Source organism: Cervus elaphus, chromosome 20, assembly GCF_910594005.1.
Source record: "Cervus elaphus chromosome 20, mCerEla1.1, whole genome shotgun sequence".
In the NCBI taxonomy this organism is placed as follows: domain Eukaryota; kingdom Metazoa; phylum Chordata; class Mammalia; order Artiodactyla; family Cervidae; genus Cervus; species Cervus elaphus.
This window is the reverse complement of record NC_057834.1, coordinates 43,038,573-43,061,226: the sequence shown is the minus strand read 5'-3', so window position 1 is coordinate 43,061,226 and position 22,654 is coordinate 43,038,573. Positions and strand designations below refer to the sequence as shown.

Genomic DNA, 22,654 nt, shown 5'->3' with positions numbered 1-22,654 from the left:
GTTTAATAAAGTATGGTTTCCTTTGTTGTGTGGTTGACTTTTCCCCTCTGATCTTGTCCAGCTGTCCCCTTTGACTTCTGCACTCAATGTCACTGAAGGCATTCTGAGCTTCTTAAGATCTTTATGGCCTTGTGGGTTTGGTTTGGTCCTTTGTGGCAGTTCAATTTTGGAAAGGGACAACGGGTGGGGCAAGATCAAGATGTTCAGGGAGTGGTTGGTAATGAAGTGGGTATACCATATGGATGATAATTTTGTACGTCTCCCAAAAAATTGTACGGTTGTGAGCAAAAAAGTATTTTTAAAGCAAGCATAAAATTGGAGTAGTGGCAGTCAGGATCTTTCTGGCAAATTCTTTGCCCACATCTGTCCTTCTCGCATATTGCCTGTCACAGAAGCCACACAACGGCTCTCTCACCCCATCCCTTTTTATGACCCAGTGAGGCTTAATAAATGGAATGTTGGCTAAAGGGGTAAAACGAGTCATTGCATCTAGACCAGGCCTGGATCCGTGGCAGGGTAGAAGGCCCTAAATAAGCAGCCTTGAATACATGAAACTGCACACGTGTCACCAGATGCTTCAGAAATAGCACAGTCTAGGAACACACCCAGCAGGTAGGGGTGTACACTGCACTGGCCGCTTCTGGAATCCAACTCACCCTTACTTCCTGGTCCCCACTTGGGCCTTGACTTGCCACCTGGTTCCTGTCCCCATCCCGAGGAAGCAACAGCTTTTACAACTCCTCATTGGCCTTCCTGGGCATGTTGAAAATGCACAGCTTCCACAAAATTGTTTTATTGGGGTCAATATGGTGTAGAAGGAATGAGTTACCCCCTCATGTATGTAGACAGTATATTTTAGGGTATGAAGGTGTTTCTCATACTTGTTTATGAGTAAACTGTATGGGCAGGTCCGGTCAGCTGCTGTTCACAGTTGCTGAGTAATAACTCATTGAGGCTGCAAGAGGGACACCGGTGAGATGGCTCTTAAGTAAACATCCTGTTCTCCCCCCATGTAGAAGTAGAAAGAAGCACATGTGCTTCAAAGGAAAGGAGCAAGTGCCATGTAAAAAAATTATTTCTGACAAACTGGGGAGGGGGGGGGACAGAAGAAACAATACTTAGTTACAAGTTTGAGGGGAACGGATAGGAAGGCTGAGATCGATTTAGAAACTGATAATTGCAGTTACCTCATGGTTCCATTTTTCCCCCCTATCCTTTTCCTTTATCACTGTAGCAGGCATCAAAAGTTGACAACACAGATGTGGGTGGAGGGGCTAGTGAGCAGTGCCAACAACAAACAAATACAGGCTGCAGGTTTTTTTGTGTTTGACTCAAAAGGCTGTTGACTAACCCAGCAACCCTGGATCTGCTGGGGTTCTTAGCAAATTAGATGTTCCAACATTCCTTCCTTCCCCTTCCCCAGTGGATCCCTTTCTTGAGAATTAAGTCCTTTGTCACTTAATTTGTGGGAAGGAGGAGATAGGACTTGAAACTTCCTACATTTTTCTTAGGGTGTTTCAGTTGGAATGGGTAGAAAGGAGATGGGCAGCATCTAGTTCGGTTTCCTCCTCCCCTGGCTAGAAATCCTTTGCACCTATATAAGGCAACATTCAAGGTCTCATGTTTTCTAGGTGGCCAATCGTTGCCAAGGGCAGTAGAGATCAGTAAAGTATTAAGTTGGAATCTTGGATTTTGGCTAGTGGGGCATAGTTGTATACTTGTACAAATATATCTAGGACCTTCCTTCAGGGTACTTAGATCTTTGTTTTTGTTACTTTATTTCAGCATGGAACTTAAGTTGACACTGGCTCCTATGTTTGGGAGACTTCATATTTTCTCCAGCTGACCAACCAGGGTCATTTAAAGGCATGGTGGTGGCTGTATTTCTCTTGTACAGACTCAAGAAATGTCTTGGGAAAGGACAATCTTAGTAGAGACCTTTTAGGTGAGCCCAAGGTTTTGTTTTCAGTTTAGCCCCATGCTCCGGCTAGGATGTTTCCCCCTCGATTTACTCAGCAAAGTTGGCTGGATTATCTCTTTGTACTATATTTAAAGCAAAGTTAAAGTTTGGCCCCATCCTAAATCTGTATTACTGGGGGGAGAAAGAAATTTTTTTAACGTAACCTATCCACAGCACCTACTGTAGCTTTAGCCACTTGGCTAATTCTTTGGGCCTCAAAAGCATTTTGTGGCAATGACATAAACTTTTCTTGTATTTTACCTTGTTACGTTTCTCTTTTTTCCCTCCAATATCTCTTCCACCTCTTTGGTGTAGGGAAATTTTGCTTCTAAGAATGAAGATTTGGAGGTATGTGTTGCTCCTGATAACAAGGGGGAAATGTACTGTGCTCTCCATGGAGAGAATTCTTATCAACAGTTAAAGATGATAAAAAACAATACCGCCTCAACCAAAGCTGTAACTAACAGGATGTCTATTCTAAGACTGGAGTAAAGCTGAGAGTTTCTCAAAATTGATTCAGGGTGTAGTGTATCCTTTTCTGAGGAGTTCTTTTTCCTAGACTTCTATGAAACCTTCTGGCATTATTTCCTAAACTCTTCTTTTTCCTTAACCTTAGACTGGTAGAGGTTATTTGGTGAGATGCCTCTTTGCCTCTTTTCTTGGCTTTTTATTACTTTCTCTCCACCCTATTAAAGGCCTCTTAGGGCCCAAAGGAGAGGAAAAAAGATAAGCTACCAAACATATTGCTTGCTGATGATCCTGGTCCCTATGAGACAGCGTAACATGTTATATAACTGGTCCTGCATTCAGATGGAGTGGGGCTTGACTTAACTTTGAGAGTCATTTTCAACGTTTTAAAGGGACTATAAGAAGAACTACTTGGGGTTCTCGGAATTCAGTGAGATAGTGAAGCATGGCACTTGGCACATAGTGGTTGTTCAGTAATATTCTGGTGGAAGATAGGAGCAGTTTTAGCAACAGATATTTCCCCAGCAGGCTAATTGGCTAAAATTCTGAGGCTGAGACGTGCTAGTCACAGATCAGAAATTGTGAAGACCCAGTGACTAATGTGTTGGCCTTCGCTAGCTTACTCTTGCCTGCTTGCTTGCTGGCTGGCTTGTGACACAGGGAGGAATGGAATAACATGACATTCCTTCCTTCCATTGCAAACCAGGTCACATAAGTGATGACGTAGCAGTTGATTGATTGGCATCCCCTAGCACCCAGCTCAGTACATGGCACATAGGAAGTAGTCAGTACATGCTTGAGGGGTGAGTGCAGGCAGCTACTGTAACGAATTATCTACTTATCCTGCCATCCCTCCACTACCCTCCCAAAGTAGAATGATTAAAGAAGGTATGTGTCAGTATACAAGTCCTGTGGGGTTTCAAGTGAGCACAGTGATCGGTATATTCTTAATAATTACTTCCGGAGCAGCCACCATTCTGCTGCATGCAGTGTAACACTCCCCTGTCCCTTCTGGTGCAGAGCCTTGGGAAGAGTTCTGCCTGCTCTCACACTTCTGAATGCCATTTAAAAATTCTCCCAACCTTCTCCCAAACTCACACACATATAAGTAATCTTCCTCTTCCACACTCTTGTCTATTTCTTTTTGTATTTCAGGGTGTCTGACATACCAGAAGATGGAGCCAAGATCCGGAGTGGTGCCTGTGACTCAGATCAACTGCTGCCTCCCCAGACAGAACCTCTGGAAACTTAGATTAAACACCTTTCTATGACAGACAGCTCTTCCTCCACAATGCTTGATAACATCACCATTGGAAACTTGAGAACCAACACCAACCATCCCCACCCTCAGGTGAGGGGACTAATGGGAATTACTAAGAACCTCACATCTGTCCCTAAATCCGTTTCCCCTCATACTTTACAAATCTGGTTGTGTTTCAATTTTTACTGTAGAAAACAAATCAAATGCACCTAGTCCTGTGTTCTGGATATAACAGGGGGGAGCGCTAAGGAGAGCTAGGATGGGAATTAGAGGCAGTCTTGGTCAGAAGCCGAGAGCTAAGGTTCTAGGGTCAGGCACTTCTTTCTGAGCTGTTGGGGGAATTGCATTGGGAGTAAACTCTTATTACCAGAGAAAGTCTGTTGTGGTAGAAGAATATGAAACTTGGATTCAGAATCCAGCATCAGTTGGCATTAAACCACTTACCTTCTCTGACCTTAAATTCCTCATCTGTAAGATTAAGGGGTCTCTCAAGGGCCCTCTTTAAGCACCATGAGTATGAAGGGACGCCAAAGAATGCCCTCTGCAGATTCTCTGCTCTAGCCCCAAAGTGGTTATATTCATATATTCTCATAGCTTGTCACTAGTGTTGCCCATTACTATATACTATGCAATATATTAGCCAATTAATATAAAATTAACCTTAACAATTCAAAATGAGAACTGTTATTATTCCCATTTTATAGATAAGAAAATTGAAGTTCAGAAGTTATTTTCTTTGGGAGCGTCTGCTTTTGTCACACTGCCTGGCTTGTGGGCTCCTAGTTCCCTGACCAGTTCGCTGTGGCTTCTGCCGTGGAAGAGCAGAGTCTTAACCACTGGGCCGCTAGGGAATTCTAGAAGTTAATTTACCGAAAATGACACAATTCCCAGGATTTACACTAGATCTGTCTTATCTCAAAGTATATGCTTTTACCTGTTTCCTACCTGCCAGTGAAGACTGTGTAAAAGAAAACGTATGGTTAAAAGGAAATGACTACCCTTTCCGATCTGTTTCTCTTCCGCTCGCATTCTGGGAAATTGTCCTGCCCCTGTCCTCAAAGCCGCAGGATATCTTACTGCTCTTTTGATCCGAAACTGCAGATCTCTGGACTTGCCCAAGTGTGTAACAGTTTAGGTCTTCCGGTCAGGCGGAACCACCCACACCGCTGCTAGTGCTGCGTGGGGTGTTCCTCCTCGGAGTTCCTGGGGGTGGTCCCAGATTGGAGTGGCAGGTGTAGTAACCAATCGGCATGGATATTGTTGGGCCAGGCGTCAATGAGGAATCTGGCGAAGGAGAAGCGGCGATCATTTATTTGAGTATGTAGGACCGGACTGAGGGAAAATGGGGCTGTATCAGAGGTGTCGGCGGCTTCGGTTCCCAGGGTTATACGCCTGCGGGCTGCACACGGTGCGTGAGATACCCAAAAGTTCCGAGCCACATTGGACCCAGCCCAGCGGAATCCCAAAGTGTAGGCTGTTAACCCTGCTTGACACCCTCTGCTCCCGCCAGCGGCCCCCAACCCGACTACCCTAGCCCTTAGATGGGCCATTTTTTCCCTCGGGTTAGCAGCCTGGGGAGCCTAGAGCTCCTAGCCTAGGGCCCTATATTACCCAGTGCTTTTAAAGGCCCAGGATTCGGACCATGGCCACTTAAACGTTCTAATTTCACGCGGTCCCAATCCCAGGAAGGAATTTTGGAACCTGTGTTACTTCTTAACATCTTTCCCTCCAGGCAGCTGTGCCGACCCCTCCACACTGGTTGGTAGAGCGGCTTGGCCATTTTGAGGAGCTATGGACTGCTCAGGTAAAGAGGTTGGCAAGCATGGCACAGAAGGAACAGCGGACTATTAAGATATCACTTCCTGGAGGTCAGAAAGTCGATGCTGTGGCATGGAAGACAACCCCTTACCAAGTAGCCCAGCAGATTAGGTACTAGGCTCATTCTGTACCTACCAGGATAATGCTTATATCTTTGCTTTCTCTTTCTCAATTTGAGTAGGGAAAAGACTTTGTATGTTTATCCCATCCTCCTCAAGATAGCATTTCCTGCCAGTTCCTTTTCAATCTGAATTAGTTTCATAGTCTCTGACCTTCATTCATTAGGCTTGGCGGGTGGAGAGTAATGATCAATTGTATTGCTCTGGTAACACGTTTCCCCTTTGCAGATTTGGAGTTGCTAAGAGATTAGTTCCTGTCTTCGCCTTTGGATTGTAACCTTGTCTTTTGCTTTACCTGTATTCCTCACTGCTGAAGTTCAAACCTGGCAGATACTGCAGTGGCTGCTCAAGTGAATGGAGAACCTTATGATCTGGAGCGGCCCTTGGAGACAGATTCTGACCTCAGGTTTCTGACATTCGATTCTGCACAGGGGAAAGCGGTAAGCTGCTTCCTTATCCGGGATACAGTGGTTACTCAACTAAGAGATGTTTAAGTGGGCATTTCTAGCATTTATTTCTCTTGCCTCAGTTTCTCCAAGTGCAGTTGGGAGGCCTACGGCATATTGCTTGTCTTGACTGGTCCTGGTTAAGCTGGAAACTCCCGGATGAAAGTTTTTAATTAGCCTGGGTCAATTAAGCAGTAACCAGTTATGCTAGTGAAAGGGAGAGAATTAAGTTGAAAATAGAAAGATAATATGCCCGGTTAGCCCCCTAACTCTTGAGACCTATATTATAAGTCATCAGTAGCATGTTTTTAATTCTCATGTGGCTTACACAACTGGGCACATGACCTGGCTTCCCCTCCACTTTTTCATGTCAGCTTGGACGGTCTGAAAACTGACTAACCTACTATGCTCTGGAACTGGAAAGCAGTGAGGAGAGGGGCTTACTCTTTTCTGTGTGTTGCTTCTAGGGGCCTTCTTTCTTTTATATTCAATTTTGTTGTTTATTTGTCTTTTACCATTCAGCAGTCACCCCCAAGCTCAGAGGCCACATTTTGTGATAGTTATTCAAAACTGGTTCACATCAGCTTTACTGAGGTCAGAGAGGTAGGGGCTAAAGGAGAAGGCTGTGAACTCATGAACTCCTTTCTTGTGAACCCAGGTATTCTGGCACTCCAGTACCCATGTCCTGGGGGCAGCAGCTGAGCAGCTTCTAGGTGCTGTCCTCTGCCAAGGCCCAAGCACAGAATGTGGCTTTTACCATGATTTCTTCTTAGGAAAGGAACGGTGAGTAATGCAAGGAAGGAGGAGAATAATTCTGGGGTGCTTTCTTTTTCAGAGATTTCACCATATTTTCTTTTTTTTCTTCTTTTTTTGAGGTCTAATTGACAAATACAGTTGTAATTAATTTAAAGTATACTTATGGTGATTTGATATGTGGAAGGAGTCTCATAATCAAATTATCACATGCTTTTTTGTGTGTATGAGAATGCTTAAGAACTACTTTTACAGAATTTCAATTATACAATATAGATTTATCAACTATAGTCACCGTGCTATATGTTAGTTCCGCAGGCCTTATTCATCTTATAACTGAAAGTTTGTACCTCTTTACTGGGATGATTTCTGAGGCCTTTTTTGGGACCTCAGGTATGTTCAATTTGGAGGAGAAAGAAAGCTGGGGGCAGGGTCCCTCTGTGCCTCAGCTGTGACATTGGTATCACCATCTCTATTAGTCCATGTCCTTCCTTTTCTAAATCAGCTTGAAACTTACCTTCTCTAGCCTTTATGTGTTCAACTTTTACTTCATCCCTCATTACTATTGCTCTAGTTTTGTTTATCCAGATTGCCTGCATGCAACGTTGAATTTCGTACTAGAGCTGTTTTCCTCCAGCTGTAAACTTTTTACCTGATTTCCTATTTGTTCTCCCCTAGTCTGTCTTTGCCAGTAACTTTAGATGTTTCAGAGGGCAGGATTTCACCCCCTAACCAGTACCCAGCGGTGTCACCTGGGTGCTGCTCCCTAACAGACAGAGGCCAGCCAACTATCCTTCATCTCTCCAGGACAATCAAGGGCTCAGAGCTGCCTGTTTTGGAACGGATTTGCCAGGAACTTGCAGCTGCTGCTCAGCCCTTCCGGAGACTGGAAGCTTCCCGGGCTCAGCTTCGCCAGCTCTTCAAGGTGGGATGGAGACACACAGGTTTAGGAGAATGATCTAGAGGTGTGAGGGGAGGAGTGGTTCTCTCCAGGATGTCTTTGTGAGAAAGAAGGCATGTCCTCACTCTCCCCTTCTTCCAGGATAACCCGTTTAAGCTTCGCTTGATTGAGGAGAAAGTGACAGGTCCAACAGCAACAGTGTATGGGTGAGAGCTATTGACACTGAGGGAAACAGGGAGAGGTGGGGATGCACTCAGGAAGGCCAGGGATGGGGTGAGGGAAAGAAGATAGGTATTCTGGTGCTCCCAAAAAGAAATGGGCATTGATTTTTATCTCTCACTGCTCTCTCTGTGGAACAGATCTTTGCTTCTCTTTCTGTCAGCCAAATACCCTGAGAGGGAGAAACTTAGAAGCTCAGGAATTTGCAAACGCCTCACTGGCCCCTTCTTTCTCCCAGGTGTGGCATGCTGGTTGATCTGTGCAGAGGCCCCCACCTTCGGCATACTGGACAGATTGGAGGCCTGAAGCTGCTATCGGTCAGTCATGAGGACTGGGTTAGGTTGCGATTCCTGTGTTTTCACTGGAGTGAGTTGAGGAAGGGGAAGGTGATTCTCAGCCCCTTCTCTGCTCTGATAGCTAAGGGAGGAATCCGGAAGGAGAAAGAAACTTTCTAGAAACTCCCCATCTGGTGACAGATGCTTGACACCCTGCGAGGGCCCAGAAGCCAATTCAGATTCCGTAGTCGGACATTACCACCAAGGGAGGTGGCAAAGGAGGGCATAAACAGACTGGACGGGGTCGTTAGGGAAGACTCCTGAGGAGAGAGCAGGGGTGGAACACCATTTGACAGGCACAGAGAGAATATTCTTTTAAGTCAGAGGCCTGCCCTTTATAAAAATACTGCTCCTGGGTAAGGTGAACTGTCAGTCAGAGTAGGAGCAGGAAGCAGGGAGTGAGGGGAGAGGCAGATAGGTAGAGCCAAAGGCCTGGACTGAAAACCTAGGCATCTGCTCTGAGTTCTGTCTCTGCCATTGATAAGTATATGGCCTTGGGTAAATCTCCTTACCCTTGATCCCCAGCTGTAAGATGAGGCTCTTAATTCCTGTCCTGCCATATTATAGACAAAAAACCAACTAACACAAGAGAAAGTGTTTGAGGGAAAGTTAAAAGTACGATGAAATGCAGGCCGTTTCTTACTAGTACTGTTGTTCAAGGGACAAGAAGCAGAGGCATCTGAATTTCATGGATCCAGGAACAGTGTGGGAGATTGGGTTTTCTCATGACTGTATAGGAACTTGATAAGGGGATGGATGGACTTAATATTTGACCAGTGCTTAGGTTTACTTCCCTGTGCCATTGTTGATTAGAAGGGGAAGGAAATACAGGGGTGCTGGTAAGGTCGTACTGGTGAGAATGCAGAGGTGACAAGATACAGTTAGAGTTGAGCAGTACATGTGTAGAAACCAAGGCCCAGGTACCTCCAGGGTGGTAGACATGGCAGGGGTTGTCTGGAGGATGGGGTGGGCATCCTGCTGCTGGTGATGGTGGTAAAAGTGGTGAGAGAGATGAGATGGGATTGTTGTCAAGTGGGTACCTGCGATGCTTGTGCCCAGAGTACCATCCGAAGATTGGAGGAGGTTGGGTGGGTGCCTTGAATCCTCATCTTCCCTTTGACCCCCTCTGTCCTCCCACAGAACTCATCATCAGTATGGAGATTTCCAGGCGCCCCAGAGACACTGCAGAGAGTGTCCGGCATTTCCTTCCCCACTGCAGAGGAGCTGAGGGCCTGGGAAGAATGGAGGGAGGAAGCAGAGTCACGGGACCACCGGCGCATTGGGAAGGTATAGAGACTGGGGAAATGGAGGCGGAGGAGGTGGTGATGATAAGGGTTGCAGAGCGGGAAGGGAACCTGATCTGTGAAGTTGGGAGCAAATTCAGAATCCCACAATCTGAGCAACTCTGTCAAGTAATCTCTTCCGGGTTTTCAAGCCCTGCTTCCACCTTGAAGTGACATTGCTGATTCCAACTCCAGGAACAGGAGCTCTTCTTCTTCCATGAACTGAGCCCCGGGAGCTGCTTCTTCCTGCCTCGAGGGACAAGGGTGTATAATGCACTGGTGGCTTTTATCAGGGTAAGGAGGACCCATGTTCAGGGGGAGGATGACTGGAGGGGGACTGATGGCCTAGAAGAATCCAACTGTTAAAAGAGAGGGATTAGAAGTTTGAACATTAATACTGTAGACTGCATGTGTGCTGCGTCACTTCAGTTGTGTCTGACTCTGCAGCCCCAGGTACTGTAGCCCACCAGGCTCCCTTGTCCATGGAATTTCCCAGACAAGAATACTGGAGTGGGTTGCTATTTCCTTCTCCAGGGGATCTTCCCAACCCAGGGTTTGAACCCGCATCTCTTATGTCTCCTGCATCAGCAGCGGGTTCCTTACCATTAGCGCCACCTGGAATGATAGAGGGCAAGTGACCTTTATCAAGAACAGTGTAGTCTACGATGGGGAGTGTAGAGAGGGGGTGTGGTAATTACTAGGTATAGCTGTGATCAGCATGACTTGAGGGCCCAGGAGAACCACACAGCTGCCATCCTGCTTCCTCTCCTCCCCCAGTCACTCTGGTCTTCCATGTCTACATCTCTGCAGGCTGAGTACACCCGCCGTGGTTTCTCAGAAGTGAAAACACCCACATTGTTTTCTACGAAGCTCTGGGAACTGTCAGGGCACTGGGAGCATTATCGGGAAGACATGTTTGCCCTACAGCCGCCAGGCCTGGACAGGCCCTGCAGCTCTCAGAATGAGCACTCTGCCAGACACCCCGCAGACACACTCGCCCTCAAGCCCATGAACTGCCCTGCGCACTGGTGAGCTGGGAGCCAGGAGACCTGGCTTCTTCTGAGGCTAGGGCTAGGCAGCCGGTTTGCTAAATATTAAGTAATAGAAGGCACCTTGGAATAGTGTTGGAACACTGGATTTGAGTCTTGAATCTGCCCTCTATCTCCCCATGTGAATTTGGAGAAATCATTGTACCTCCCTAAGCCTCAGTCTCATCATGGGTAACAGCAAGGGTTTGGAGCTGCTGTCTCAGGTTCCTCTTTCAGTTCAATGCCTGTCACGGAACAGGGGCACAGGAAGTGGTGTCTGCTGTTGTTACTGAGAAATTCACTTAAGAACCAGGCAGCGCCCGACTGTGATGAGTGGAATTAACAGGCCTCAGCAGGAGGCAGGGTGAGGCCCGAGAGGGCATAAGCTGATAGTGCAAAGAAGGGAAGTAGACTTGGGGGGGAGCAGGCCTCAGGGCTTAGTTCTCCCTGTGGCCCTGACTCTTCCCCACCCCAACCTCAGCCTAATGTTCGCCCACCGGCCCAGATCCTGGCGAGAGCTGCCCCTGCGACTGGCCGACTTCGGGGCTCTGCACCGGGCTGAGGCCTCTGGCAGCCTGGGGGGCCTGACCCGGCTTCGGTGCTTCCAGCAGGATGACGCCCACATCTTCTGTGCACCGGATCAGGTGGCCCTTCCCCATCTCCACTGAAGCAGTCTAAACCACCTTTCATTCTCCTTGTGAACTGCCAACATTCCTGACCCTCAGCTGCCCTATAAGTCAGCTGCATTCTATCTCCAACTTTGGTTTATGTTTTTGCTTTCTTTCCCCCAAACTCCCACTCTGACCCCAGAGCTCTAGCTGGCACACAGCTCACCTGCCCTTATTCCTCCAGCTGGAAGCAGAGATCCAAGGCTGTCTTGATTTCCTCCGCTCTGTCTACACCATCCTTGGCTTTTCCTTCCACATGGCACTGTCTACCCGGCCGTCTGGCTTCCTGGGAGAGCCTTGCCTTTGGGACCAGGCCGAGCAGGTGAGCGAGTGGTAGGGAAGCAGAGGCAGATAAAGCAGTCTAATGGAAGGGGAGGGGAGGTGGGAATCAGGGTCCCTGGTAGAGGCAGGTGCCGAGAGGGTCATTGTGGGGGCTGGTGGGATATGTTGCTTATAAAGTCTAAGGCGACATATTTCTTCTCTTGTCTCCTTCTCTCTAAAGGTCCTGCAGCACGCCCTAGAAGAATCTGGAGCACCGTGGGATCTCAACCCTGGAGATGGTGCGTTCTATGGGCCTAAGGTAAGCTGGGGATCCAGATTAGAGTCTTACTTATTCATCTTCTGGTTTTGTTTTATTAAATGTTTAATAGATATGAAGGAATGTGTTTAAACGTGTAGAATGTAAAGAAGAGTGATACATTTCCTGCCCTCATGGAACTTAGGTCTGGTGAAGCTTCTGGGAGGTAGAGAGGGCGTTTTCAGCACCATGGGATCAGTACTGTGTAGGTACTAAGGGAGCGTGTTACTCTGGAGGGTCAGAAAAGGTTTCCTGTAGGAATCTCTTTTTAATCTGAAAAGTAATTGTTGGCTAAGTAAAAAGAAGTCTCAGGAGGGAACGTTGTAGGCAGAGGCTGGGTCGAGAAGTGACATGGCAGGTTGAAAGAGGTGAAAGATATCAGTGAAAAAAAGGCCTGAAAAGTGCCTGCTGGATATAGTGAAAAAGCTATTAGGTTTGTTTGTTTGTTTAGTTAATTAATTAATTTTGGCTGCACTGGGTCTTGGTTACTGCATGAGCATTTTCTCTAGTTGTGGCAGTCAGAGGCTCTTCTTCATTGCAGTGTGCAGGCTTCTCACTGCAGTGGCTTCTCTTATTGCAGAGCACAAAGACTCAGCGCTTTCACTGCTGAGGGCCCAAGTTCAATCCCTGGTTGGGGAGCTAAGATCCCACAAGCCACACATGTGTGTGTGGCCAAAGCAAATAAACCTTAAAGAACATTGGCTTTTATAAAGGCAAAGGAGAGTAGCTGACAGATGCAAAGAGATGTTGCTTGAGGATGTTTAAATGCTGTGATGAGAGGGAGCCTGTTTGGGGTGGGAGAAGTTGAAGTTGTAGAAGGGGTTTCAGTAGAGGGACATTTCTGGGACGTCACAAGGGATGGGATCTAGAGCCCTCCATAGACAGGACCCCCGTGCCTTTGTTTAGGAGATAGGAAGAAAGGCTGGGGTAGGTGCAAGGAAATGTACAGGTGGTGACAGAAGTTGAGACATTTTTGCCTTCTCATGGTGTCAGTTATTGGAATTCTCCACAAGGTAGGAGGCAGGAACATTTGCTGAGATGGGAGTGGGGAAGAGAGAGTTGTCATGAGGGAGCTAAAGAAGGGAATTGAGGAGAAAGCTCGAGCATCCCTGAGGAGAACAGGACACAGAGTTGGTTAAGACAGCCCGCGGATTGCTGGCAACAGCACGGCTTCTGTTGAGGTTCACAGCAGCCCCTTGCATCAGTCGCTATTTTTGCATTTGTAGTGTGTGGTATGCTGGGCAGTGCAGGGCAGCTCCGTTGCAGGGCCAGGCAGGTGGGCAGTGAGGATGCTGCCACTGTGGGGTTTTTTCATGTGGACGTGATAGAAGAACAGTGATAACAGGGAACCAGAAAAGTGGTTATAGCTTCATGGAGAGAGAAACGGAGGAGGGAAAAGCTGAGAGGCCTATGAGTGTGAAGAAAAGTGAGTTAAGGAGCTGAAAAGTTGAAGAGTCATTAATAAGAATAACTGTCAGAGCTGGAAGGACAGGATACAGGAATCAGAGCAGGTGTCTAATGAATTGTTTCAGAGGCACAGCCATCCTGGGAGATGATGGGATGAAGGTCATGGCCACAGTGTGGGCCTGGGTGAAGGTCTCTGAGATGAGAAACTCATGGAATTGAGAGGCCAGGGTGAGGCTGGGCCATTCATGTGAATGTTGACATCCCCTAATGTTCCATCACTGCTAAATGGAAAGAGCCACTGCCAGAATCTCCAGTGAGTGACCTGGAGCAGGATGCTGTGAGTGATGTGTCTCTCCACACAGCCTGGGATGTGGGTAGATAGAGGGAGTGAACATATGATGGAGGGCACTGGTTCTGGTTTCTCGCATGTTCTCCCTTTTGTCTTCTCTAGATTGATGTGCATGTCCGCGATGCCCTGGGTCGACCCCATCAGTGTGGGACAATCCAGCTTGATTTCCAGCTGCCCCTGAGATTTGACCTCCAGTACAAGGGGTACGGCACCTTGTCCTCTCCCCTTTCCCCTCAGCTCACGGACTAGGTGGAGGACCACTTCCCTTTCTACCCTTAAAATTGAGCCACATCCTCCACACCCTCCCTTGCCCAGGGTTGAAGATTTCTTGGAAACTGGAAGGTAATCTTGGGTGCTCATTTTGTGATGCTTCTCCATTCCACCCACCCCCATCTCCCTCCAAGGCAGTCGGGGGCCCTAGAGCGTCCAGTCCTCATTCATCGAGCCGTGCTCGGTTCCGTGGAAAGGATGTTGGGAGTGCTGGCGGAGAGCTGTGGGGGAAAATGGTGAGACCCCGATTCCTGTCTGTTCTGGCCCTCAAACGAGGCAGTGCATGCTCCAGATCCTGGCCCCTTTCAGACTCCAGCTTCTGTTTCCTTCTTGAATCTGCTCTCTGCAGCCACACTTGTATTCCAAACCAGGATAAATAATTTGCCTTCCTCTCTTCTTTCAATCAGGCCACTGTGGCTGTCCCCGTTCCAGGTGGTGGTCATCCCTGTGGGGATGGAGCAGGAGGAATATGCCAGAGAGGTGAGGATGGGGGCTGACGCAGGCCTAATAGAGAAGCTGGGGATGAGCAGTGGAAATTGTTGCATGCTGGGAATTCCACATCCGAAAACTGAGCTAATCCCTCCTTGCCTGGAGATTTGTGAAAATTAAACAAGTCAGTAAATGTTAGTCAATAGGGTGCATGGCACAACAGGGGCCTTGGATGAATGTTGGTCTTATTTATCATTTCTAGAGAGAAGTAAGGATAATGGACAGTACTAGAGCTGAGCAGCTGGTTGGTGGTGTAGAGTGGTGTCTAGAAACAGGCAGAGTCCAGGGAGGCTTGGCTGCAGGATGAGGCAGGCAAGGAAGCTGGGGGTTGCTGCAGAGGGGCCTCAGTGTAGAGAGTGAAGAGGGTTCGTCCCTGAGGCCCGGAGAGCCTGGAGGCAGAGAAAGGAGCAGGTGGGAGAGCTTGAGGAAAACTGGCGTCAGGGTATTCCACCTCCTCAGCCTTCCGTTAAATCAAGTTCCTATCAATGACCCTCTGCCCCAGGCACAGCAGAGCCTGCGAGCTGCAGGACTGGTTGGTGACCTGGATGCTGACTCGGGACTGACCCTCAGCCGGAGAATCCGCCGGGCTCAGCTCGCACACTACAATTTTCAGTTTGGTAAGACCCGGTCAGGCTAGCCCCATGGCCCTACACTCTTCCACCCGGCCTCTATGTTCTTTCCTGTCATGTCAAGCCTGGTCATCTGCATATTTGGATAATTTGTGGCTCGTGACCCGAGCTGGGCAGGAGCCAGGATTTAGCACAGCTGAGCCCTTTGGGCGCTAGGCTCTTTCACCTCCTGTCCTGCACCTCAGATCCTCAGAACAGTTTTCTGCTGGCCCCCACCCTAACTCTTGGTGTCTGTTTGGTTAATTAGTCAAGGGAGCATCAGACAGAAAGGGACAGGAAGGGTTAATAAGATGTTAGTTAGTTTTGTTTATTTTAGACCTAGATGGAGTCAGCCCTAAGGGATGAGAAAAAGGGCCGTAAGGGAAAAAGTCTAAGCCAACCTGGTGCCTTTTTTCATTTTTCCAAGATTCAGAGCTCTGTCTTGAAGGCAAGAAGTAGAGATTTCTCAGCCAGATTACCTGTTTCTCTAGTTCTACACACCCATTCATCTGCCAGTCTTGGCTCAAGCTATGCCATGACCCCATGGACTTACATACATGTCTCCCAGCCTGCCACCCTCCCCTTTTCTCTAATGTACACGCGCATACACGGACACTTTTCTCTCTGGATCTGCTTCTTGATCTGTTTGTCTGTCTTTGGCTGACCGTACTGCCTCTCACCCCTGGACTCCTGAGTGGAAGTGATAAGGCATGTAAGAAGACGTCTGGAATCTTTCAGGATGACCAGGGAACTGGAGAGGGAGAGATAGCTAAATATATCCTTTCCCGGAAACATGTCTGAGCTCTGCTCTTCCTAAAGATTTCTGTCTCTTACATTTCTGCACAGCAAAAGGAGGATATCCTCTCCTTTTGGATACACTTTCCCCAAGATTCCCAAACCTCCCTCTTCCTGCAGTGGTTGGCCAGAGAGAGCAGAGTAAGAGAACAGTGAACATCCGGACTCGAGATAACCGTCGGCTTGGAGAACGGGACTTGGCCGAGGCTGTACAGCGGCTGCTGGAGCTACAGGACACCAGGGTCCCAAATGCTGAGGAAATTTTCTGAGCATTTGTACAGAGATGTGGCAGAGACCTGCAGGAGCCACCAGCCTGCCTTAACATGGGGGAGCCCAGCCTCACTGACAGGTCAGGAGTCCCTCTGACTCCTCAGAACTCGTGTGAAGGCATGAATCTACTTTGATGAAGAGATTTGGTCTGGAAGAAGCTGTAGCTGTTTGGGTGTGAGGAGAGTGAAACTAAAAATAATAAACTTGGGTACTTCCCTGGTCGTCCAGGGGTTAAGACTGTGCTTCCTGTGCAGGGGGCTTGGGTTCAGTCCCTGGTCAGGGAACTAAGATCTCACATGCTGTATGGTACAGCCAAAAAATTAAAAAAACAAAGAACAGTAAACTTGAAGCTAGTGGTGTATGTTTCATCTCTGATTCCTAACAGGCACATAAAAGGGAATTTGACTCTGTCTCCCTCTTTTGTCCTAGGGGCTTGGGGAGTTTGAGAAGGGGTATTCCAGAGCTCTCACTGGTGGGGAGCTCCAGTTTTTAGGGTGTTCCCCTCTCAACTCCTCAGTGCCCTGTTTCCACACCTCAGTCAGCAGGCTGTCAGATGCATTCTCCACAGAAGGCAGCATGCAAATGGAGAAGTTGGGGCGCAGAATGAGGCCTTGGAGCTCTCTTGCTCTGGGATTCTCAAAATCAGTTTCTTTGGAGCTGGGTGCACCTCTGTTCTCGGTCCTCTCAGGAGGCTTCAGGGCGAGTTTGAGAGGAGTGACTGCCAGAGGAGGAGCGGCTAGGCCTGAGTCATGGCAGGAAGCTGAGGAGGGCGGGAGCTGTCTCTCGTAGCCTATAAAGAGGAGAAGGAGCCGGCCCTGAAGTTCACAATAGCAGTTGCAGCAACTGGACTGGCAGGCTCCCATCTGCCTGGCCCTGCAATCAGATCCGCCTGAGAGGACCTACTGGGTAGCCACCCACCTGTACCTGCCCCAGGATGGGGACCGTGTCCACAGCAGCCTTGGTCTTGGCCTGTTTAACTGTTGCTTCTGTGGCCTCTGATGGAGGTGAGTTGGGCTTGGAGCCAGCACTTGGAAAGGGGGCCTGGGTCCAGCCATCCTGGATGTCTTCTCACCAGCAGAAAGGTACTCCGTTTGGCTGCCTGTTCTGAGCAGGCCTGTGGTGGGCCTGGGCACTGGGGCCATTAACCAGGGAGGGGGAGCAGGGGTACAGAAGGGCAGGGGTTGGTCAAGATTGCTGCCAAGAAACACAGTTGGAGTCAAACGGACAACTGAGAGGGCAGGTAAATTCACAGAGTGAGGGACCTGCTGTGTATGTGACCTATCACCCAGAAGAGAAGACCAGGAGCACCCTGGCTGCTCAAAACCAGTGCACTGCCCCAGGCAACCTTGAGTGACTCCTTACCTGATTAGGAGGGGAGGTGAGAGGGTGTTACCTGTCCACAGGGGACCAGGCACAACCCCTCTAGCTCACACAACAGAATGTTACTATGGGAAACTGTTGAGAGATCGTCATAGATCTAACCTATCTCTGGGAGGCTCAATCTTGTCCCTCCCAGTCCTGGCCTTTCGTGACTGCAAATCAGCTACAAGCGAGTCCTTTCGCTGTGGCTGTGGGGGTGATTTGCTTCAAGAGTCCTGAACCGTCCAGTTCCCCAGGTCCTAAACAGACCTAAACTAATGATGATCTGAGACTAGCTGCAGGGGTGGCACTTCAGCTTCTGTGTGGGCTCCTTACCAGAGGCCCAAAGATGTTTCAAGGGCCTGGAGTAGGCAGGAGGCTGGAACAGACAGGCAGGTGAGGCTCTGGTCTGTTCAAGGTCTGAACTATGGGAAGAGCCCAGAAGCTCTTGAGGGAAAGACACTGACCCGAGATTAAGGCCTCCTCCCCAGCCCCGTATGTCACAGTTCCTTTAGGCCAAGACTTGGGGGAGACAAGACTCTGAGCCTGGTGGAAGTGAGGCTGTCAGATTATCACACTGAATAGGTCTTGACTAGGTGTGTTTGGGGCAGGAGCAATAGATTTCTAATGTCTTGGTCATCTTTTCTAAGCTCCCTGACCTCCAGTGTCTCCCCTTCTCATACCCAGGTCCAGGAAAGAGCCCCTTAAAACCACCTCTGATTCACCCTTCCTCTTCTAGGTTTCAAGACTTCAGGGCAGAGAGAGCTAGGGCCAGAGCCCCTGACGCACCCCCTCCAAGAAGGTAAGCGTTTGGGGGCATGGCATGGTATCGGGGCTCCAGGAGGAAACGCAGGCTCTGACCTTCTGCCTTCTTGCCTCTAGTGGGCTATGCTGCACCCCCTTCCCCACCTCTGACCAGAGCCCTCCCCCAGGGTCACCCAGACACCGCCCAGCATAGCCTTCACTTTGAGGGACAGAGTGAAGGTAAGTCTCAGTTGCACCTCTAGGTTTCTAGTCTGGCCTACACCCTGATCTTCAGAAGGGGAGGGGAAGAAGGGGTAGGCTACTCACACACACCCCTTTCTGTAGTGCAGCCCCCTCCCTCACAGGAGGCCATCCCCCTCCAAGAGGAGCTGCTCCCTCCCCAGCTCCCTGTGGAAAAGAAAGGTGAGTGCTTCCCCGTTCCCTCCCTCCCACCCACCACATCTTGCTGACAGTCTGATCCTTGCTCCTTTGTGTCCTCGGTGACTTTCAGGGGGTCCCCCTCTCCCTCAAGAAGCCATCCCCCTCCAAGAGGAGCTGCCCCCTCCCCAGGTTCCTATTGAACAGAAGGAAGGTAAGTGAGTCCCTCCCTTCTGCCCTCCTGCCTCCCTTGACTGACAGCATGGGCTCTGGGGTCTCTGCCACTGACTAGCTGTGTAATAACCTTGGGTAAGTTACCTCTCCAAGCCTTAGTTATTACTTCATTTGTGAAGCTGGGGAAATAATACCTATTTTATAAAATTATAAGATTAAATTACACAAAAATAGTATTTATTTTCCCTTGCTTCTCCACTGAGTTCCTTTTTATGAATGAGAACTGGCCAGGCTCCTGTCTTCTAGAGGTGCCCATCCCAACATGATTTCTGATTACCTGTCTCTTTCTACCCCAGTAGACCCACCTTTCCAATATCAAGGGGTGTTGACCTTCCAATCTAAGCAGAGAGAGAGTGACTGACAGCTTTTGTCTGTCCCTCCCCCTCTTTAGGGCTCAGACCCTGCTGGGGGTGGGGTGAGGAGCGGGGATTCTGAGCCCAGGGAAGCAACACAGTGGGCAGGCGTGATTTGGGGTTGGGAGCTATAAGGGTGACACCTTGCGTGACTCAAGTCTCTTCCTTTTAGTCAGTCATTCTGAAGGTAAGAGCCACAAATTGATTTCTTCTCTTTTTCTTCTGTATCCTTCCAACCCTTTCTCCTCAACTGCAAGTTCTCTCAATCCTCCCAACTTAATCCAGCCTTTCATTGCCCCTCCACATGTTCCCCCTTCCCACTCTGTTTTCCCCCTTCTAGAAAAGCCAGCTCCTTCCATGGACCACAGGCCCCCAGAGCCCGAGTCCTGGAATCCAGCCCACCACTGCCAACAGGGCCGACCCCGAGGTGGCTGGGGCCACCGGCTGGATGGCTTCCCCCCTGGGCGGCCTTCCCTGGACAATCTGGACCAGATCTGCCTTCCTAGTCGTCAGCATGTGGTGTACGGCCCTTGGAACCTGCCACAGACTGGCTTTTCCCACCTCAGCCGTCAGGGTGAGACCCTCAATCTGCTGGAGACAGGATATTCTCGCTGCTGCCGCTGTCACAACCCCACGAACCGCTTGGATTGTGCAGAACTCGTGGTAAGGGTTGGGCTCTTGATCCTGGGGGTGTTCTTTAACCCCCGGACTGTGTGTGTGTGTTTCAAGGACTAGAGGCCTAGGCCAGGGTGTGCAGGAACCTCAGGTCCCTCTCATTGCCCGTCCCTTGGGCCGCCTCGTGTGCAGAAGCGTGGAGGACAGCCTCCACTTCTTTCTTATCTGCCTGCCCAGGGGCCTTTCCTGGAGCCTGGGAGGAAGACAGGAATGTGGAGAGTGGGCTGCTGGACTGACCCACTCCTCTTACTCTAGTGGGAAGACGCAGTGACCCGGTTCTGTGAGGCCGAGTTTTCGGTCAAGACCCAACCCCACGGGTGCTGCAAAAAGCAGGGGGAGGCTCGATTATCCTGCTTCCAGGAGGAAGCTCCCCGGCCACACTACCAGCTCCGGGCCTGCCCCAGCCACCAGCCTGGTATTTCTTTGGGCCCCGAGCTGCCCTTTCCCCCTGGGCTACCCACAGTGGACAATATCAAGAACATCTGCCACCTAAAACGCTTCCGCTCGGTGCCACGCAACCTCCCAGCCACGGACTCCATCCAAAGGCAGCTGCAGGCCCTGACCCGGCTGGAGGCAGAGTTCCAGCGCTGCTGCCGGCAGGGGAACAACCACACCTGTACCTGGAAGGCCGTAAGTGGGCGTCTTGGCATCCCAAGAGCCTGTCTGCCTGCCCACCCGTCTCAGACCTCTGATCCCGCTGGCCTATTCATCCACGTACCTAGCTACCCGCTGTGAGCACGTCTGCCCATCTTCCTGCTTGTGAATGTCCGTCCATCCACTGTGTTCCTCGTCCAAGTCTCTTCATCGTGCGCCTCCATCCTGGCCGTGTCCACCCAGTACCCCCCATGTGCACCTGTCTGCCGTCCACCCATCTGGCCTCACCTGATCCTCTCCGTCTACTGTTCCAGCACATCTCCCGTGGCCAGCTCTGAACCTCAGCTGTGCTTCTACCCCTTCCACCTTCCCAGCCCCACACATCCACAGCTGCCTCTTCGCCCTCCCCTTTCAGCACCTGGGGCAGGGAGTGCGCGTCTCATCGTGTGAGGCAGTGAGGGAAGCAGAGGGATAGGAGGGCCAGTGTCCAGTCGTCTGACTTGCCTTTCTCTGGTCCACAGTGGGAGGATAGCCTCGATGGGTACTGTGACCGGGAGCAGGCTATAAAGACCCATCACCACTCATGTTGCCGCTACCCACCTAGCCCCCTCCGCGATGAATGCTTCGCCCGTCGGGCTCCCTATCCCAACTATGACCGGGATATCTTGACCCTTGACCTCAGCCGAATCACCCCCAATCTCATGAATCACCTCTGTGGAAACCAAAGAGTTCTCAGCAAGCAGTGAGTCTTACCTAGTTCTTTCCCAGTGCTCTTCCCTTCCCCCAAGACTCCTTCTGGGGCACCCTCTGGGACACTATTAGGAAGACCAAAATCATGGTCTGCAAACACCATTTTGGTGCCTGGGGTCACTCAGAGACCCTGACCCTTCCCCTTTCCACCAACATAGCAAGCAGATTCCTGGGCTGATTCAGAAAGTAACTGCCCGCTGCTGTGACCTGCCGTTGCCAGAACAGGCCTGCTGTGCTGAGGAGGAGGTGAGTGTGAGGGCAGGGGTCTCCCAAGGATGCAGAGGAGGGAGAGGCCTGGCACAGCGGGCCATTGCTTCTCTGAGTACCTCAAGCCAGCCCTCAGAAACGATGAGGACCAGTGGGGAGGTCTTTTTTGGTTCCAGAAGTCTTCATCTCTGACCTGACCTGCTCCCCACCTCTAAGCACCTATGATGCCGCCTCTGGGCCTCTGACATTTCCAAATGGTCACATCTGTCTGTCACAAGGAGTCTGTCTGGCTGTGGAAGGCAGCCTTGTACTCCCTCTGGGCCCCAGGGGTGGGGGGATCCAAGGAGAGAGCAGTAAAAGCAGAGGGAAGGGGAACTTGGACATCCAAGTAACCAGTCCTGACTTCTGACAACCCTCCTCCCCATCACCTCTTCTTTATTCTGTCACCAGAAATCAGCCTTTATCAATGACCTGTGTGGCTCCCGACGTAACTTCTGGCGAGACTCTGCCCTCTGCTGTAAACTGAGTCCTGGGGATGAACAGGTCAACTGCTTCAACACGAATTATCTGAGGAATGTGGCTTTAGTGACTGGGGACGCTAGGGATGCCAAGGGCCCCAGGGAGCAGGGCCCAACTCAGGGAACAAACAGCAGCCCCACCTCTGAGCCCAAGGAAGAGTGAGTCACCCTAGAGCCTTGGAGGATCAGATTGGGGGAACCCCACCCCACCCCACCCTTCTGGAATACTCATTACAGTAAACACCTCTTGTATTTGGCCTCGTTGTGTCTGTTGTCTCACACAAACACACCCTTGCAAGCCTGCCCAGATTTTCCTCAGTGACTGGCCCCTGAGGCCCACTGCCCCACCCCCACAAGCTCAGCAGAAGTCTTTCCACTGGCTGTGTTGGGACCACAACTAAACGGCTTAACATCAGTATTTATCATTTGAATTTATTATTCTTTGTCTTCATTTTGGCTGTGCTGGGTCTTTGCTGTGTGAGTGTTTCTCTAGTTGTGATGCCTGGCCTTCATCGCAGTGGTTTCTTCGTTGCGGAGCGCCGGTTCTGAGGTGTGCGCGTGGACTCCGCGGTTGCAGTCCCCGGGCAGTCTAGCACAAGCTCAGTAGTTGTGGAGCAGACTTAGCCGCTCCGAGTCACATGGGATCTTCCCGGACCAGAGATCAAACCTGTGTCCCCTGCGTTGGCAGGCAGACTCTTCACCACTGAGCCACCCGGGAAACCATCTTGAATTTATTTACACATTTAAAAGGAATGTCACTTGTTAGCTGGCTATCAGGATTCAGAAGTGAAAAAGTTATGATTCATGTCTTTGGCGAG

The 22,654-nt window shown here is 49.9% G+C and overlaps 3 protein-coding genes across 7 annotated transcripts in view; all 3 read left to right on the top strand.

The window, feature by feature from the left end:
- Positions 1-4,364, top strand: part of RPRD2 (regulation of nuclear pre-mRNA domain containing 2) — a 94,403-nt gene extending 90,039 nt beyond the window's left edge. The window contains exon 11 of one of the 2 annotated variants that reach the window (XM_043876191.1): positions 3,584-4,364. In XM_043876191.1, the coding sequence (XP_043732126.1) occupies positions 3,584-3,680 (97 nt within the window). In that variant the 3' untranslated portion in view covers positions 3,681-4,364. The remainder of the gene's footprint in view (positions 1-3,583) is intronic. The other variant, XM_043876190.1, reaches the window with a different exon arrangement.
- A 193-nt stretch (positions 4,365-4,557) lies between these two features.
- Positions 4,558-16,373, top strand: TARS2 (threonyl-tRNA synthetase 2, mitochondrial). 3 transcript variants are annotated; one of them, XM_043876199.1, is made up of 18 exons: positions 4,568-5,097; positions 5,422-5,618; positions 5,943-6,066; positions 6,731-6,855; positions 7,633-7,750; positions 7,868-7,932; positions 8,184-8,262; positions 9,421-9,567; positions 9,759-9,857; positions 10,374-10,591; positions 11,073-11,235; positions 11,444-11,581; positions 11,762-11,839; positions 13,695-13,795; positions 13,997-14,098; positions 14,270-14,342; positions 14,854-14,968; positions 15,875-16,373. In XM_043876199.1, the coding sequence occupies exons 1-18, from the start codon at positions 5,032-5,034 to the stop codon at positions 16,021-16,023; spliced, it is 2,157 nt and encodes a 718-aa protein (XP_043732134.1). In that variant the 5' UTR covers positions 4,568-5,031; the 3' UTR covers positions 16,024-16,373. The 3 variants fall into 3 exon arrangements, 2 of the variants coding, with proteins under 2 accessions (XP_043732134.1, XP_043732135.1); XM_043876200.1 differs by having other exon boundaries at positions 4,570-5,006; XR_006335625.1 differs by lacking the exons at positions 14,854-14,968; positions 15,875-16,373 and having other exon boundaries at positions 4,558-5,097; positions 14,001-14,098.
- A 139-nt stretch (positions 16,374-16,512) lies between these two features.
- On the top strand, positions 16,513-22,093 carry ECM1 (extracellular matrix protein 1). Of its 2 annotated transcripts, XM_043876201.1 has the most exons (10): positions 16,513-17,028; positions 18,123-18,185; positions 18,266-18,367; positions 18,473-18,550; positions 18,639-18,719; positions 19,433-19,755; positions 20,023-20,397; positions 20,883-21,103; positions 21,270-21,357; positions 21,769-22,093. In XM_043876201.1, exons 1-10 carry the CDS (start codon positions 16,959-16,961, stop codon positions 21,997-21,999), a joined length of 1,632 nt encoding a protein of 543 aa, XP_043732136.1. In that variant the 5' UTR covers positions 16,513-16,958; the 3' UTR covers positions 22,000-22,093. The 2 variants fall into 2 exon arrangements, with proteins under 2 accessions (XP_043732136.1, XP_043732137.1); XM_043876202.1 differs by lacking the exon at positions 20,023-20,397.
- Positions 22,094-22,654: the final 561 nt, after the last annotated feature.

What these genes read in the sequence shown, in the direction of transcription:
- ECM1 (XM_043876201.1), top strand. Translation starts at nt 16,959, where the DNA reads ATGGGGACCGTGTCCACAGCAGCCTTGGTCTTGGCCTGTTTAACTGTT. An exon ending in TGGATTGTGCAGAACTCGTG is followed by an intron (nt 19,756 to 20,022) that starts GTAAGGGTTGGG and finishes CTCTTACTCTAG; the next exon opens with TGGGAAGACGCAGTGACCCG. An exon ending in CAAAGAGTTCTCAGCAAGCA is followed by an intron (nt 21,104 to 21,269) that starts GTGAGTCTTACC and finishes CCACCAACATAG; the next exon opens with CAAGCAGATTCCTGGGCTGA.
- TARS2 (XM_043876199.1), top strand. Translation starts at nt 5,032, where the DNA reads ATGGGGCTGTATCAGAGGTGTCGGCGGCTTCGGTTCCCAGGGTTATAC. An exon ending in GTGCGTTCTATGGGCCTAAG is followed by an intron (nt 11,840 to 13,694) that starts GTAAGCTGGGGA and finishes TGTCTTCTCTAG; the next exon opens with ATTGATGTGCATGTCCGCGA. An exon ending in ACACTACAATTTTCAGTTTG is followed by an intron (nt 14,969 to 15,874) that starts GTAAGACCCGGT and finishes CTCTTCCTGCAG; the next exon opens with TGGTTGGCCAGAGAGAGCAG.